This window comes from Camelus dromedarius, chromosome 15, assembly GCF_036321535.1.
Source record: "Camelus dromedarius isolate mCamDro1 chromosome 15, mCamDro1.pat, whole genome shotgun sequence".
Lineage (NCBI taxonomy): Eukaryota > Metazoa > Chordata > Mammalia > Artiodactyla > Camelidae > Camelus > Camelus dromedarius.
This window is the reverse complement of record NC_087450.1, coordinates 43,869,273-43,886,400: the sequence shown is the minus strand read 5'-3', so window position 1 is coordinate 43,886,400 and position 17,128 is coordinate 43,869,273. Positions and strand designations below refer to the sequence as shown.

Here is a 17,128-nt window from a genome sequence, read left to right as displayed (position 1 = left end):
AAAAGCAGGGGCTGCCCTTTTCCGGCTGCGAGCAGTGCTGTGACGGGAGAGGGGGTCTTACTGGGAGTGCGCCCAGCTCTGTAGACCTTCCTGAACCCTGCTCATGGCGGGGTCGCGACTGAAGGAGAGATTTGACTCTTTATTGCCAAGGACATATAGAGCTCTGGAGGTTGAGAGACTTGAAAAATTGGAGAAGCAAGTGACACCAACTTGTTTTTACTGTGCTCTGGGGCTGGGATGATTCTTTCTCTGACAAATGTTTGTTTAATTTTATATTCCTCCCCACTTGCTCTCTCTTGCTCGCTCGCTCTCTCTCACACACACACACCCTGACACATTGATTTCAGTTTGCTTTTGTCACTGTGTTGTGAATGTTTTTCCTTGCTGTGGAGTATTTTCGTAGAACATTAATTTCCCTGGTTGCATGGTATTTCATCTTGTGGCGTGACAGGGAGGCAGTGTGGTATAATGTTGAAGGGTGTGGGCTTTGGTGCCTGACTGCTTGAGTAAGGATCTGCTGCTCTGCCTACCAGCTGTGGGACCTTTCTCTTCTTGTGCCTCAGTTTTCTTCTACAGAATGAGGGTAACAATACCTCAAGAGTTCATGTGAGAATTAAGTGTGTTGATAAATATGTAAAGCACCTAGAATAGTGGTTGGTTCCCTGTAAGCACCCCCTAAAATGTTAACTATTTGGTAACTTATAAATTTATCAAAATCACTAGTTTCCTTTTGTTATACAAAGGGAGCCTCATTTTTGAGTCTATGTTTCAAAATTTTTTCTTTATTAAAAATATCCCATTGTATTAGATTTAAAAAACATTAAAAAAGAAAGAAAGAAAATAAAATCTCCTGTATTTTTTTGTGTATAATTTTTCTGCAAAATTTGGATTGTATACAGTTAAATATTCTACTTTTTTGGTTGCCATTCTAATTCCCCCAAATCGTTAAACATTGTTTGAAAATGTGATTTTTAATGGCTTCATTACCTTTAATTTTTCCAATTTGATGGGTGAAAATTTCTGTTTGAATTTATATTTCTCTGTGGTGAAATAAAACATTTAAAATGTTGTATTGTAGTATATGTATTTTTTGTTATCTTGGCAATTGCCAAAAAATAATTATTCATGTTGTATGTCCATTAAAAATTGGGATATTAGTGGTTTTTTTTTTAAATGATAAGAGTTTTTAAAAATTTAAATACATATCTAGAATGTTACGCCCTTGTATTTGTTATATGTATTTTTGCCCAGTTTGTCATTTGCCTTTGGACTTAACTTGCAGTGTTTTTGGACATACAGTTTTCTGTAGTTAAAAGATTTTTCCTTTATAGTTTCTTACCTTCCTTCTATGCTAAAATAGATAGTTCTTCCTAATCCAAGGATTAGTTACAGGTTATATATTTTTTTGAATGTTTTAATTTTTAAATACTATATTATTTAATCAATTTGGAGTTTATTTGCATGCAAAGTTCATAGTTTACCTTAAGGGGTTCACTCTTTGTGTCGTACATTCTGTGGATTTGGACACACGTATAGTGACGTGTGTTCGTCACTGCTGTATTATAGGGTATTTTCACTGCCTTATTCATCCCTCCTCACCTCAGCCCCTGGCAACAGTTGGTCTTTTTTCTGGCTCCATAGTTTTGTCTTTTCCAGGATGACAATAGCTGGAATCATGGGATGGAGCCTTTGCAAGTTGGCTGCTTTTATTTAGTGATTTGCATTTAAGTTTCATCCATGTCTTTTCATGGCTTGATAGCCCAGGTCTTTTTAGCATGAAAATATTCCATTGTCTGGATATACCACAGTTTAACTAGTCATCTACTAAAGGGTATCTTGGTTACTTCTCAGTTTTGGCAATTATAAAAGTTTTATAATAATTTTAAATACTTGGTAATACCATTTTTATATCTTCTAATAATTACCAAAGTGAATACATATACCTAGTTTAATAAGTCAGATTGTATTACAATATTTGTTAAAAATAACTACTAAACCCTCCCCTGTCTTGCTCTTTGTGACCCTGAGTCCTACTCTTTATAGGCAAGAAGTTTTTTGACTTCTTTAACTGTGTCTCTTTCCTGGGCACCCGGTAGACACTGTGAAAGCACTTGAAGATTTATAGTAAGAATGGTTGTACTTGTCCCTTTATTTGAAATGCTCTTAATTGTTTAACACGAACTGAAACTCTGCATTCTCCCTTAGGTATTTTTGCACCTCTTTCAAAGATAAGTAAAGCAAAAGATCGAAGGAAGAATATAGCACACACTCCTTCTACAAAAGCTGCACCTCTCATCAGGGCCCAGAAAATTGACGTAGCTCACGTAACATCAAAAATAAACACTGGTAAGTCAAACCAGAAAGTTAGGTGTCTTCTCCGCACTTTAATTTCATTAGTGGAATGCCTTATATTTAAAGTGCTCCACGCTTTTTGGTTAGCTCCCTGCGAAACCTGAATTTAATAAAGCTTGTCTACTACATGGTTTTAAACATCAGTCATGGTTTATGGTTTTAATTCCTGACAAGAGTATTTCAGATTTTTCCTTTCCTTTCTTACTATCTGTATACCTTTATCACCCCCTAATCTAACCTCAAAGCTCGATTTTGTACCTCTGAAGAATATATATACAACACAACTAGCTTTATGTTTCTCACTTGCTCAGGAATTTTAGTGAATTCTTTCTTATCAGAAAAAGTCCGACTCTTGCCCTGGCGGTCAGGGACCTCTCTCTCGTGGAGTCTCTTCCTGCTTTGTAGTTGAGCTGCGGTTTGTCATGTCTCACTGCCTTTTGTGTATGTGGTTATCACTCTTCCCTTCGTGCTTTGTCTGTGGGGAGTATTTGACTTTTGCCTTTTGGGGTCTCAGTTTTTCTTTACTTCCTTATGCAGACCCTGCTGCCCATGAAAAACCTCCTTGGTGACCCCAGCCCTCTTTGGTCTCTTCCCTCTCTGACATCGTACATGGTCTCACCCGTACCATCTGACTGCTACTTGTTGTCCTGGGCTTTGTCCTCTGATGGCTGTATTTGTGCAGGTCTTTTATTTCCTCAGTAAAATCTTACACTTTAAATGGACTGTGAGAGTATTTGTGCTTTTGTAGTCACTGCAGCACATAGCACAAAACAGATCCTTGGTAAACACTTGCTAACTCATCAGTAGCGGAAGCAGAAAGGCTTTCTACCATCATTAAAGGGTTTTGTCCAAGAATTTGGTTGGCCTTTCCGTACTGTTCTATTGGCCTGTTTGAATATCCCTGTGGTAAGTACTGCCCTTCATAATTACTATCATTTTTTAAAAAATAAATCTTGCCATCTAGTAGAGGAAAGCCTCCTACCTTATTCATGAACACTGTCTTGCCTGTTTGGTGCTTATGAATCACATTTTCATATAAATTTTAGAATAAGCTGTTAAGTTTCCTTAAAAAACTGTTGAGAGGGGTGAGGGCTTGCACAAAATAAGTGAATGGGATTAAGAAGCACAAACTTGTAGTTATAAAATAAAGTCACGGGGATATAATGTACAGCATATGGAATATAGTCAGTAACATTGTAATAACTTTGTGGTGACAGATGGTAACTAGACTTACTGGGTGATCAGTTTGTAATGAATGTAAATGTCAAATCACTATGTTGTGCACCTGAAACTAATGTAATATTGTATGTCAGCTATCCTTTAAAAAAATAAAAAGGAAAAGTAAATAAATAAGGTGATAAATATATCCCCAGGGCAAGAAAATATTATTTTGCAACCATAAACTGAAATTATATCTCAAAAAAAAAGTTCTTGTGACAACATAATTTTTGCTTCTTTATAGAAAGTTAACTACCAGATAAACAGACAAATAGAATGTTATTTTTAGTATGAAAAATAAAAATGTCTTCTGAAATATTAATTGGTATTACATTTGAACCTTAAATCAACTTGAGAAGAACTGACATCTTTACAATATTCAGTCTTTTAATTATAAGTTTTAGGGTATTGCTTTATTTAGTTGAGTCCTCTAAAAATACCTCAGTACAATTTTGTAATTTTCTCTATAGATATTTTGTACCTGTTTTGTGAGGTCTGTTCCTCGGTACTTTGTACTTTTTGATGCTACTATAAATGGTATCCTTTTAACCTGAAACCCAGAAGTATGCAGCAGACATGGAAAGAAAGCTCAAAGAGAGGCTCTCTATTTGTGGCTGGAAGATCAGGAAAGGGGTCTTCTACTAGACAGAAAGTGGAAGAAATCCCTGTTTTCTGTTTTGATTGCCTTTTTTTTTTTTTTTTTTAAACTTCTTTGATTCTTTCACTCCCCGGGCCCCAGGCAGCCCTGCACGATGTAAGGTGTAACAGCAGCAAGGGACGGCCAGGCACCTGAAACCCCATGGGAGGGGCACTCGTGTCTCTGGTCAGAGAAACTGTGGTCCCAAGAACATGGGTGGAATCCTTATTAGTTTTTCTTCTTTTTTCACACAGTTTGGCCCCATAAGCAGAGTCTATCTCAGAAGATTATATGACAGAGCAGGGAGCTTAAAGCCTGGGCATTCTACCCAGAATATCAGGAAGGGGTACCCCTGGGAGCAGGAAAGTGTCAGAGACAGTGGAGAAGAGGGAGCTCAAGACAGTGGTCTCGGAGTGGTGGGTGTGGACGGGGCTTACTCCCAAGTGGTGTGTGCAGGGCTCTGACCACAGGCTGTGGCCTCCTGCACAGACCACTACCCGGGGCTCAGACTAACTACTGGGAGGCACAGCACATGAGACAGACTCCAGATAGGCTTCAGCAACTGACTGTTGGAACCACAGTCACAGAAAGCGGTAGGAGCTTCCAGCCTGAACCTAACTGCCTGCTAACTGTCGAATGCCTGCTAAAGCAGAACAAAACAAAACAATCAACGTTCTCTATAGGATTTAAACAATAGCCAGAGTCCTATAAAACAATATTCATAATGTACAGGAAGCAATTCACTATTGCTCAAAATATGGAAAATCTCAAACGTATCACAAGGAAAAAGAATCAAAAGATGTCAACCCTGGGGTGATACCGATATTTACCAGATAAAGATTGTAAAGAACAAGTTAGAACCCTCTAAGAATTAAGGGTGAACACTCTTGAGACAAGTGGGAAGTTTCAGCAGAGAAATGATGTTATACCGAAGAACCAAAGGATGCATGTGAACACACACACGTGAGTCCAGGTAAGATGGAGGTGATGTAAGAACGGCAGATTGTATCAGTGTCAGTCTCCTGGTTGTGATATTATACTACGGTTTTGTACGGTGTCACCTTTGGGGGAAACTGGCCAAAGTGGACAAGAGATCTCCCGGTATCGTTTCTTTACAACTGCATGTGAATCTCTGGTTATCTCAGAAAATTCAAATAAAAGGAAAGAACCAAATGGATATTTTAGAACTGAAAAACATAACTGAAAATATGAAATTTGCTCTGTGGGTTGCCTTCACAAAATCTCCCTTGCCCACCCCTCCCTCCAGTTTCCGCTGTTGTGGTTCTGGCCCCCCACTCCTGGCCTCTGCTTCCAGTCTCTCCTCCTCTGCTTTCTTTCTTTCCTTCTGCACTTTGCTGTCGGGGGTCATGTTATTCACCTGTTACTGTTCATCCGAGTCCTGCTCCTCAAAGCCCATCAGAGGCTTGTTTCTTATTGAAGAGCTCCAGGTCCTTGGCCAGCACTGTCACCCTCTAAGATGTTACCATGACCTGTCTACCCTGTTTGCTTCTCCCACGTCCCCAGAGTGCACTTTATTCCAGCCAAGCTGCTCATCCTTCTCTGACCCTGTCTTTCTTTGTGTTTTTTCTTTTTGTCCATCTGTAATGCCTACCCTCAGTTTTTTCTGATTATACCTCCAGTATTCTCTGGAAGAAATCTGACCTATCAAGACCCACATCGGAACATGATCCTGTTGATGCATTAATTTGTCTTTGTAGCCTCAATTATTGTGTCCTCCTTCTGTGCTAGGGCTTATATCAGACACGCCCTCATATTTTAGTTGTTCATGTTCCTGTCTTTCTACCACACCAAACTGAAAAGATCTTCCTTTAAGGCTAGGACCGTGGGTGTGTGTGTGTGTGTGTGATGCTCAGAGTGCCAAACTGAAAAGATCTTCCTTTAAGGCTAGGACCGTGGTGTGTGTGTGTGTGTGTGTGTGTGTGTGTGTGTGTGTGTGTGTGTGTGTGTGTGTGTGTGTGTGTGATGCTCAGAGTGCCAAGCTCAGTTTTTCTGTGGAATTGAAATAGAAATCTTAGTAGAGTATTATTCACAAGCTCTTTCTTTTTCAAAATGAGTTTGTTTTTTTAATGGGAGTTGGGTGTGGTGAGATTCGGGGTAGTCATTTTCAGAATACCAGTGGCAGAGTACAGAGCTTCTTACTGTCTGACTCACACTTACATAAATAATTGTTCAAATGATTTCCAGAAAATTTTACCCCAAATTCACTATCTAAATAGACATTCTGCTACAGGGAATTTGCCTGCATACACCAGTGAAATCAATTGAGTTGTTTGCAGGTCGTAACTGGATGAGGTTTGCTTTACCTCATTTTGCTAATGAGTGCATTAAGTATCAGACAGTTAGGGAGCTGTGTTTTAAATGCTTTCTATTATTTAGAATTTCTTAGTGGATTTTAAGGTTTAAGAAACGCTTTAGTGATATTTGGAGAAACTGGGGTTTTCAGATGGACTGGGAATGCATTCTTTTCTTTCTTCTTTAAATAGTGAAATATTGGCCCCTGCTGTCTGAATTTATTAGCCAACAAGTTTTCAGAAGTGGATAAGATTTAGAAAATGAGGGATGGCTTTACTTTAACAGTGAATATACTTTTGTTTAATGTTAAACAAAATTCTTTCTTGCTGAACGTTTCGTTTCTGTGTTCCAGGATTAATGACATCAAAAAGAGACAGTGCTTCAGAATCAACACTTTCGTTGCCTCCTGGTGAAGACTTGAAAACTGGAACAGAGAAAGATGGTAATACAAATTATAATGTCTGTTCTCAAAATTTAATTCACTGATGGAATTTTAAAATAGTACAGTGATATAGCTTACATGGGGGCTAAATTTTAAAATTTGTAAGGGAAAAATCATTACAGCAAAAATTTATCCTTGAAAATCCTCTATGCAAGCTCATAGTAAAGTATATGTTTTTGTATAAAATCCTGTGTTATGATTCTTATGTACACTTAAATTAGAGAATTACTGGATTAGATTAAGAGAATAAAAGGAGATTCCATAGTGTAGATGGCTTGATAAAAGTAAAATTGCCTTTAGCTGTCAACTCGTTGGGTGAATAGGGCATGAATAGAAAACTCAAAAGTGTTCCCGCTTGCCTTCAGGTTAACTCAGAACAGTTTAATATTAAGTCAGTGTTACCTTGAAATGAATAATGTTTTTTAAAAATATAAGTAAGATGTGATTCTGTTAACTCATCTAAAATGAGAGGTGAGAGACAGTGGTTAGAATAGGTGGTTGGTCTAAGTTAATGACGAGACAACACTCTTCTGCATAATATTATCATCATGTAGTGTGGGTCCTTTGTATCCTTACAGTTGCTTGAGTTATAAAATCTTGTACATATGAACTGCAATATATTTGGATGAAATCAGGCATTTAATTCAACACTGGGGAATCCACAGCTGGGGAAGCTAAATGGAGAGTGTCAGAAGGTGCTAACCTGGAAAAGTGTCTCGTTGATTCACTTCTTATTTTCTGCGCTCCAACATATCCTTTTCTTTCACCCATTTTAGCGACCTTGCTTGGATCCATCAGCAGCTCCTCCTCTACGTCGTCTCTGGAACACAAGCAGGGCCACCCTAAGAAGCTGAATGCACGTGGCGGTAACAGGAAGACAGTGAGCAAAAGCCCTTCTGTCTCGTCTAGAGCCAGTGCTGGTATCTATGGCTTTTTCAACCAGGCTTTCTTGGTGTTTTTTATCTTGGTTTGTTTGTAAGTAGATTTGCTGTTTTTAAATGTGTAGAAGGAACCCTATACTTCAGTCAGATTGAACCACTTGCCCCCTCCCCTGTCTCCCGCAGCCCCCCACCTCCTTCCCATCCACCCACCTACTCTGACCGCTGCCTTTCTCCTCGTGCACCTGCCCTTCTCCTTGTCTGTACTGACTTCTCTTCCTCCTGTTTCTAAGGCCTCCAGCCCCTTCTGTAAGGCTCGTAGAACTTTGTGATAGATCCTCAGATTCTTGGAAACTGTACGGTCTGTTACCTTTCTTCTCTCTTTTCTAATCTAAGCCTAATAGAATAATAACTCAGATGTCAAAACATGTTATACTTCCTATTTGGGGTACTATTAAAGGTGCTTTACATACTTTATTTCATTTAGTTCTCAAAATAAACCTGTGGGATAGGTACTGCTACGGCCATCCTCAGTTTATGAATGAGGAGGCACAGGCGTTGGTGCACAGCTGCAGTTTCTAAGTGGCACACCTGGGCTCTCCTCGCAGGTCTGTCTGGGGCTTCCCTGCCGCTGTCAGAGTCCAACTCGGTCTCCAGTCCCTTCGCTGCCTCCTCCCGCTGCAGGGTCCCCGGGCCCCTCCTGGCCAGTGGGTAGAGAGCAGAACCACTGCCTCTCGGTACAAGTCCAGGCTCAGGCTGCTCTTGCAGTTCTGGTGACCGCACCGTGTCATTGGCTCAAACAGAGCTTTATGCCAAGTTTCTTCCTTTTGCGTCTTGACATAGGACTTTACTTTTATTTTTATTTAATTTAATGTTAGAATTTTTGTCCCTCTGAATTTTATTTTTTATATCTTGCATGTTAGCTTTTCTACACACTTTTGTGTTACCTTCTTATCTAAAAAATATGCTATCTCTGTTTTTAGCAAGGTCATTTAAAACCAGATAAGGGAGGTTGACAATGATAACCTGTTCTGATGTGGCTTTTTGACTTGCTGTGAATCCTGCATGGTCTCATTCAGTCCCCATTTCTTCAGTTATGTGTATGGATGTTTAAGACACATTTTCTTGTTGAAATCAACATACATAGAATTTATTGCCATTTACTTATTTACCCACATAGCAAATCTGTCCAGAAAGGAAATGAAGTCATTTTGGCATAACTTGTTTTTAATGAGCCTCATAATAATTACTAGATTCTTTTTCTGATACTTTTCATTCTTTTACTGAACCAATATTTTATTATAGAAAATGTTCATGATGGGATTTTTTTTTCTCTTTAAGATATGTATTGTATGGGGAAAAAACAAACCAACCGTCAATATTAATATTGACAAAATAAGCTTAAAAGTTGGAACTCTTAAAGTGGAGAACTTATCAGTTTTGCCTGAACTGTACCTGGAATATTTATTGTCTGAATAGATTCCCCTTCCCCTTCAACCACTTTCTCTTTGATGCTGTGAGGGACAGAGGAGAGAAGTTGTGGTCATGTTGCAATTATGCTTGTCTGAATTTTGTTTACACTTCAAGGGCTCCCTCATTTGGAATTTGGGCTTTTGACATTGACTTCGTTTTAAAATTTATGTGCAGGTGTGGAATTATCTTTTTTACCCTTTATATGAAGTAGTTCTAGTGTGCTTACATATTTAACCTTTTTTTCTGTTTATAAATATGAAAGGTTTGTAGTCTTAAATAATACTAAAGGTGAAGAAAGTTGTCAATGAGAGTGAGAAAAGGGACCTTTTAAATGGGGAAGGAGAGAGAATGGGAGATGTGTGGCAGAAAGTCCCCGTTTGGAACCCCAGAGACATTTCCTTAAGACGTTTTTTCTGGAATGAGTAGATACTCCACGCTCTCTGTAGACTTGCATGTGAGGGAGATGAGGCTTGCAGAGGGTGGACGTTAGCGGGAGTCAGAGTAAAGGAGGAGGAAGAGGAGCAGCAAGAAGGGATGGGGAGATGGGAGAGGTGGGGGAGGAAGTCTGTGAGCTCAGCACTGTTGTATCCCGATGTTGGACTTGCCATCCTTGGTCCATGGCCTGCGGACAGCCTGGGACAGAATTGAGTGTTCTGGTCACAGGGTCTGGGTTTTAAGCCAGGTGTGCCACCTACTACCTGTGAACACTATGTCTTAGTTAATCCCGAGTTTTATCTTATCCTTGATTATAATGCTCATGAAAAGCACTTTGTAAACTGTGAAGTGCTGTGGAAATGTTGGCTATTATGAGGACCTGGGACTGTTTAGTTTATGCTTTATCCAAACCTTCCTTCCCCCTGGGTTTGTGTTCCCCATTTGTTGCCGTGTTCTTAGTGTCTCCCTGTTAACAGGGTGACTTATCCTCCATCCCACACCCTCAGGCGGGGTTCCCTAGGCCTTCCCAGAGGACAGCCTGTTCACAGACTGATGGGAGAAGCCTCAAGGACCCAGCTCTTCTCTGTTACAATTGAACAGTATTTCATTCTAGACAGTATTTCTCTAGGACTTCTGATGTTCAGTAGAAGGCTGTTGAGGGTTGAGGTCTGAATCAAGGTGAGAGGAAATGGTCTTGTTTCTAACAAGGACATCAATTTGGGATAATTAGATTCCTGTATAGCAGTTTCAGTTTCACACTGAACTACTCTGATTCTAGCATTTTACTAGAACAGGGCTTGGTGGGCTACAGCCCATGGGCCAAATCCAACCTACCACCTATTTTTGTAAAAAAAAAAAAAAAAAAAAAAAGTTTTATTGAAACACACTGCCCGTTTTGTCTCTGCTTTTGTGTGACAACAGCAGAGGGGAGCAGTTGTATTTACTGTGTAGCCTTTTACAGAAAAGGTGTGCCGACCTCTGTTCTAGTAGTGGGCGCCCCCAGGAAATCAGGGTAGAGTTGACACTTCACCAGGAATCATGTAAGTTCCCGTGACAGCAATTGTCTCAGGAACCGTTCAGATTTCTTCTGAGTAGCTTGACTTCACACGTGAGAAACACAGCCATAGATGATGTGTGTAAGGAATGGCAGCATATTGAAATCTCCAACTAACTAGACTGCTTAGAATACGTAAGTAATTTTTCAGCTAATGTGCTTTTTGAGTTTCCCTTTGTTTGTTTTTTTTTTTTTTCTCTTTTCCTTTCCAATCCCTTTCCCCTACCAACCCCTCAAACAGGTCTGAATTCCTCAGCAACATCTGTAGCAAATAATACGCGTTGTGAAGGAGAGCTCCGCCTTGGAGATAGGGTGTTGGTGGTAGGCCAGAGAATCGGTACCGTTAAGTTCTTTGGGACAACAAACTTTGCTCCAGGTAACTCATCTGTGTATTTTTTGTTCAACTTGCATTCTTTAGAATACAAAAGGCTTAAAATTTTATATATAAATAAAATGTACTTATATAGAGAATTCTTGATTAACAGTTCTTATGGATGGCAGCTGTGGCCCAGAAAATGCAAAACATTGATTAAAATGCAGACCATTTTTTACTCAGGTTGACTTAGTCATGAATTTTTCTTGCCAATTATCTTTTAAATTGTCTAATGTTAAAATTAGTTGTTACTCTCCAAATTTACTCTCATTGATTGCCGAGTGTGCTAAATAACAGAGAAAACTTCAGGATTAGATTTGTGCTAAGGATAATCTTTGAAATGAGTAGGTAATGAGTTCACCACAGATAGCTTTTAACAGTGGCTTGGAGAGAAAAGCAAAGGGGTTCAAAGGAAAATGAAAAAGGTTTTGCGTACCTGTGGACCTTAAAAATGCACTTTTGTGCATTTATATGTTCATTCCAGTCTAGACTTAATATTGTGTTTCCAAAGTAAGGTTATCTTTCTTTTGCATTCTCAGTGATTGTAATTTCAAATAGAAGCCAGTTGAATAAAGCCACGTTTGTGTGTTTTAAATAGCAGTATGCTGTTTTGACACATGGTGGCATTACAGCATTTTAGGAAGAGGTTACCCAGAGCATTTTTCCCCCCAAGACAGAACCAAGGAAGACCGTCTATTATAAAGCCATTGAAACTTTCCTTAAAAGCTCGAGCTGGCAGTCACTTGAACATGACAGAGTTGAGGAGAGTTGTCCCCATGCCCATCCACACCCGCACCTTTCATGACACAAACAACCGGACGGAGCTTAAGCCCCCTGACCTTCTTCCACAGGCAGTGCCGTCCCTGCGGTGGGGTCAGTTGCAGGCTGATTTTTATGTGTGTGTGTGTGTGTTTTTTTTTTAAAGTTTGTAGCTTTCTGTCAAGCACTCTGAAGGATCTGAGATTTTACCCTATTTGTGTGCTGACAAGTTAGATTGTCAGAGCCTCCTAGAAGCTGGCAGAAGATGGGAGGTTCCTGGGTCAGAGACAGGACCCCAGTGCTCTCGGCAACAGCGGTAGCCAAAGTGGCAGCATTTTCTCGTGTTTGTTTCCTGATCCCCAGTTTCTGGGGGTGAGCTTGCGAGGCCAGGTGACACCTGCATACCAGTGGTTTGCGTTGCAGGGGAAGAGCCCCGCACTTAGGGAATCTGAACCTTTATACTGGACAGTAAGTGTGCCTGTCTCTCGTGCTGGTGGAGACTCTGTCTCTGTCCTCCAAGGCTGTCCTCTTTACAGACGCCCGTGACAAGATGGTCGGTACCTCTGTCCATAGACATGCAGAAACATGGGGAGTTGTCTCTCAGCACAGTCCTGTTTCTTTAGGACCATTTATAATTCTAGTCCAACTAATTGATTGGAGATGGGCTATATGTTTTATAATTCATGTCTCTCTTAGAGCTCCAGGTAGTAATTGAGATTAATTAGAATGTTCTTGTAGGTTCTCAAATAAAAGCCTAGGACTCCCAAAGGTAGGTTATTTTTCCACAATCACCGTGTCTTTCGAGTTTCTTTTCTCTGGTTATATTAAACAAGTCTTGGATGATTTGATCCATTTGGATACAATTAATTATCTTAGGTTGACTTTTAATTTTTGAACTCCTAGCATAGAGCATTTAGAAATTTGGGAAGTAATAAGCAAATATAAAAGTTGGAAGGTTTTTGTTTAAGTCCTTCTCCCTTTTAGAAAGTAGTGCGTATTTCTGTGGCATCAAAATTTGATTAGTCAGTTCCATAGAACAGTGGTAATATCTAAGCTATAGATTATAGGATGTAGACCTGACAGAGGGCATGTTTAGTGCCTTCAGCATCTTTATCAGGGCCACCTCTGAAAGCAGTCGCCGTTCAGATGGGAAAGAGATCCCCACCAGACGATATGTGGTCACTGCTGTTAGCACTTGCCATCATGTCTTCCTGCTGCGTGCTGTGCTCCTTGAGGAGTTACATGGCAAACATGTAGCAGTGTTGTGGTTTATTAAAATGGAAAATGAAAAAATTATGTAGGAAAGCATCAAAGGCAGAAGGAAGTAAAACTTGGAAAGTTGTAACTGTGGCACTCAGAGAAATAACAGTGGCAACCAGAGTAACCTGGTTAACGACATTCAGAAACGGGATGACCTGTTTTCCGGGCGTCAGTGCTGCTGAACAGTAGGTCTGTGTACATCACTTAGTACTTGTGCACAGTAGGACTGTTTAGGTATAAAAAACAATCTCATGCATTACTTTAGTCTTTTCAACCCCACCTCCAGTATTAGGAGTAGATTCCAGTGTTATCTTTTTGAACATAAGAGGAATAAAATTAAGAACTTCTAGATTGTCACTTTAGAAGTTATATAATTGACTCTTTGAACTGTTAATCTGAAGGAAACAAAATTTTTGTAATTTGTAAAAAGTTTTTTCAATAGGTTTCTCAATGTATATATATCCTTATTTTTTTATTTGATACTGCTTCTAAGAGACCAGATACAATTACTACTGCACTGTCTTTTTAAGTAAAAAAAGATTGGGGTAGGTATAGCTCAGTGGTAGAGCACATGCTTAGCATGCACAAGGTCCTGGGTTCAATCCCCAGTACCTCCATTAAAAATAAATAAATAAAAATCTAATTACCCCTCCACACACACACAAAAATGAATGGACTATTGGGTACTTTCAGCTGGTCAGGAGACACCCTCATCCAGAGCCATTACCCTAGGAGTATATGTCCATTTATCTAATATTTACCACACTAAAAGCAAACTCCCTCTTTAACTTCATGTCCTCTAGAAAAGGAAATCCTATTACTCCTCAGAGTGGGCTCTTTTAAATACTTGAAAGCCTTTTAGAAAATTCTTCCCATTAGCTACCCTGAATCTTTTCATTTAGATTAAAAGTGATTTTTTTTTCATCCTGGGTGGGGCTAAAACAAAAGAAAAGTCATCATGAAGTCTAGTCATATTTTCCATATTATTTTTGTCTGTCTTTAATTATTTAAGAACTGTTTGTGGTATTCTGATATTGGGAGAGCAAAATGAAAAGATTGCATGTTTATTTTATGGTTTATGCATCTCAGCATCATGCTACCCTGCTCTCACTTAGACCATATTACCAAGTGAAGGACTGTTTCTTATTATAGCTTTTAGATATATTTTGGTCATACGCTGCTTGTATTATAGCGAGTCCTTGCCAAATTTGTGTTTGTGCATTTTATCTTTCTCGGTGTACAGCTCTACAATTATGCTTGTAAAATGGTTTTCTGGTTCATTTTTCAGATTTTCAAATTTTGTTTTGTAATTTTATCTTTTGAAACTTGATCATGATGATCTTCCATCATTTTGGTCATTTGTGAGAATGTTAAGCCATCTTGACTTTGGATTTGTGTAACATAACAGTTTTGGATAAAGTACAGATGCTTTTAAAATCTAATATTCTTGTTCTAGGATATTGGTACGGGATAGAGCTTGAGAAGCCCCATGGCAAGAACGATGGTTCAGTTGGAGGTGTGCAGTATTTTAGTTGTTCCCCAAGATATGGAATATTTGCTCCCCCATCCAGGGTACAGAGGTGAGAAAAATGAAGTTTATGTTTATTCACAAGAACTTTTTATAATGTGCAGTGGTTTAGAGTCCCAGATTTTGTGTTAAAGATGTGCACTGACTATAGCCCATGTCTTCTTTCAAGGGGTTAACCAACCACCTTCTTGAGAGGGCAGGTTCATGGAAAGCTAAATTTGTTTTGCTGAGGATTTGCAATTTTAAAAAACCTCCTTTATTCCTCATTTGCAAACCCTATGAGTATGTGTAGGCTATTAGAAGTGGCATTTACAGCTAAGAACAGTGAGAGCAGCGAGCTTAATCTGTCATGCAAACAAAAGTAAAAATGCTCCCTGATTGCTTCAGTCACATCCTAACTACATTAAATTTCCTGCCAGCAGGCACCCCATTCATTCCTCTACAAACCTAATGGAACCAAAATGGCTTTTTCCTCTGATTTCTTTAGTTTTCAAAAATAGATAGGCAGATCTTTGGGGGAAGTGAAGCTTCAAGGATTTATATATAATATACCTCCTCGGTGTTTCTTCTTAAGATAGTGCACTTTTGTACTGGCTCACTCTGGTTTTCAGAAAATAAGTTGAGCAGAGACAAGTCTTCATGAAATTCCAGGGACCGTTATGTGAAACAACTTAAGGTGCTGAGAGAAGCTGGCTTGGTATGCTTTTCAGTGGATGGGAAGTGGGATACTGATATTTAAATAGGAAGTAACACGTATGGTATAATCACATTGGTGAGCCCAGATCTGTGATCACAGCCTGGGAGTCCCAGTTCGCCCCCTTCCAGCTGGGCTGTGTGACTACCTCCTGGCAAATGTAACAGTTTTCATATCCGTTTTCTTTCTCACTCTTGTTTTTCAATTGAATAATTACATGTAACTTTTGTGTTCATTTCCTTCTGTGATGTACTTCATAATTCTTTTCTTATTATTGATGATTTTATAGCATTTAACATACAGTGTTTTGCAGTTTATAAACCATCTTCAATTAAATGTTGTCTCATTTGATCCTACTCAGTCTTTGGTCAGGTTGGCTGGAAAAGGGTAACTATAGGTGGTCCCTGACCTAGGATGGTTTGGCTTAGGATTTTTCGACTTTATGATGGTGCAAGAATGATGTGCGTACAGTAGAAACTGTACTTCGAATTTTGAATTTTGTTCTTTCCTCGGGCTAGCGGTGCCGAGAGCGATATTCTCTCGTGATCTGTTCAGCGGCGGCGAGCCTCCGCCCCCAGCCAGCCATGTGATCACGAGGGGGAACAGCCCCATACACTTAAACAGCCCTTCTGGACCCACTTGACCGTTCTGTTTTTCACTTTCAGGACACAGTATCCAATAGATTACACGAGGCCTTCAACCCTTTATGGTGAGATAGACTTTGTGTTAAATGATTTTGCCCAACTGTAGACTGATGTAAGTGTTCTGAGCACGTGTAAGGTAGGAAAGGCTGAGCGATGACGTTAGGTAAGTTAGGTGTATTACATGAATTTCAACTTAAGATGATTTTATCGGGATGTAACCCCATCGTAAGTGGAGGAGGATCTGTATTTACATTCCTTGAGCATTTAATAAGTGGTAGGCTCTGTACCGTGTACTTTCAATGCATATCTCATTAATCTCCCCCAGACCCAGTGGGGTGTAAGGTATTGTGAGCATTCCTATTTTGCAGGTAGAGAAAAGTTTCAAGAGATAACGGTAACTTAGGTAAAGTCATAGAGCTAGTGTAGGGGATGAAAAACTTATGCTCTGTCCTCTTAGATTCACTAGCTGGGCTTGGGGGTGTGTCTGTGAATTAAACTGATGACAGATAGATGAACAGGAGAAAAATCATACGCATTTATTAAATTTTAATTTTACATGCATGGGGCATCACAGAAAGCAGTGAATACCCAAAGGAGTGGTGAGATTGGAGAGTTTATGGACCATCTTAATAGGGGAAAAGGAGGGAGAGAATGGCCACTTATGGGAGAGGAAATGATGTTTAGGAAAGATCAGTAGGTCCTTAGGAAAATGGATGGGGATGTGATGGTTTGTGACACTGCCTCTCTGGGTGTGGTGTTAACTCCTTGTCTCCTCTCCTGTGATGAGAGCCCGTCTTCCTACTTGATGAAACCCCTGGTGAGGGGATTTATGACAATTGAATTCTTTTTTTTCCGGGCAATCTGTTTTAGGCAGATAAGGGGAGTTCAGAGAAATCCTCTTTGTGCATTTGTTGATTCTCAAACGTCTTCAGCTCAAAATAATCCTTACTCCAGAGCGGCTTGTTTTGGACAGTGTATTTTGATCTTCCCCGCTAGTTTAATGGTGGAGCTGGACTCAGCCCAGGTTTGTTATTTTGTTGTTGTTTTTTCCCTAAGCCCTTGCTTTTA

The 17,128-nt window shown here is 39.6% G+C and overlaps 1 protein-coding gene across 4 annotated transcripts in view; it reads left to right on the top strand.

Moving 5' to 3' along the window:
* Positions 1–17,128, top strand: part of CLIP4 (CAP-Gly domain containing linker protein family member 4) — a 100,233-nt gene that overhangs the window by 63,935 nt on the left and 19,170 nt on the right. For all 4 annotated transcript variants that reach the window (XM_010991279.3, XM_010991278.3, XM_064494636.1 and 1 more), the window contains 5 exons: positions 2,206–2,346; positions 6,873–6,962; positions 7,739–7,882; positions 11,044–11,178; positions 14,651–14,774. In XM_010991279.3, the coding sequence (XP_010989581.2) occupies positions 2,206–2,346; positions 6,873–6,962; positions 7,739–7,882; positions 11,044–11,178; positions 14,651–14,774 (634 nt within the window). The remainder of the gene's footprint in view (positions 1–2,205; positions 2,347–6,872; positions 6,963–7,738; positions 7,883–11,043; positions 11,179–14,650; positions 14,775–17,128) is intronic.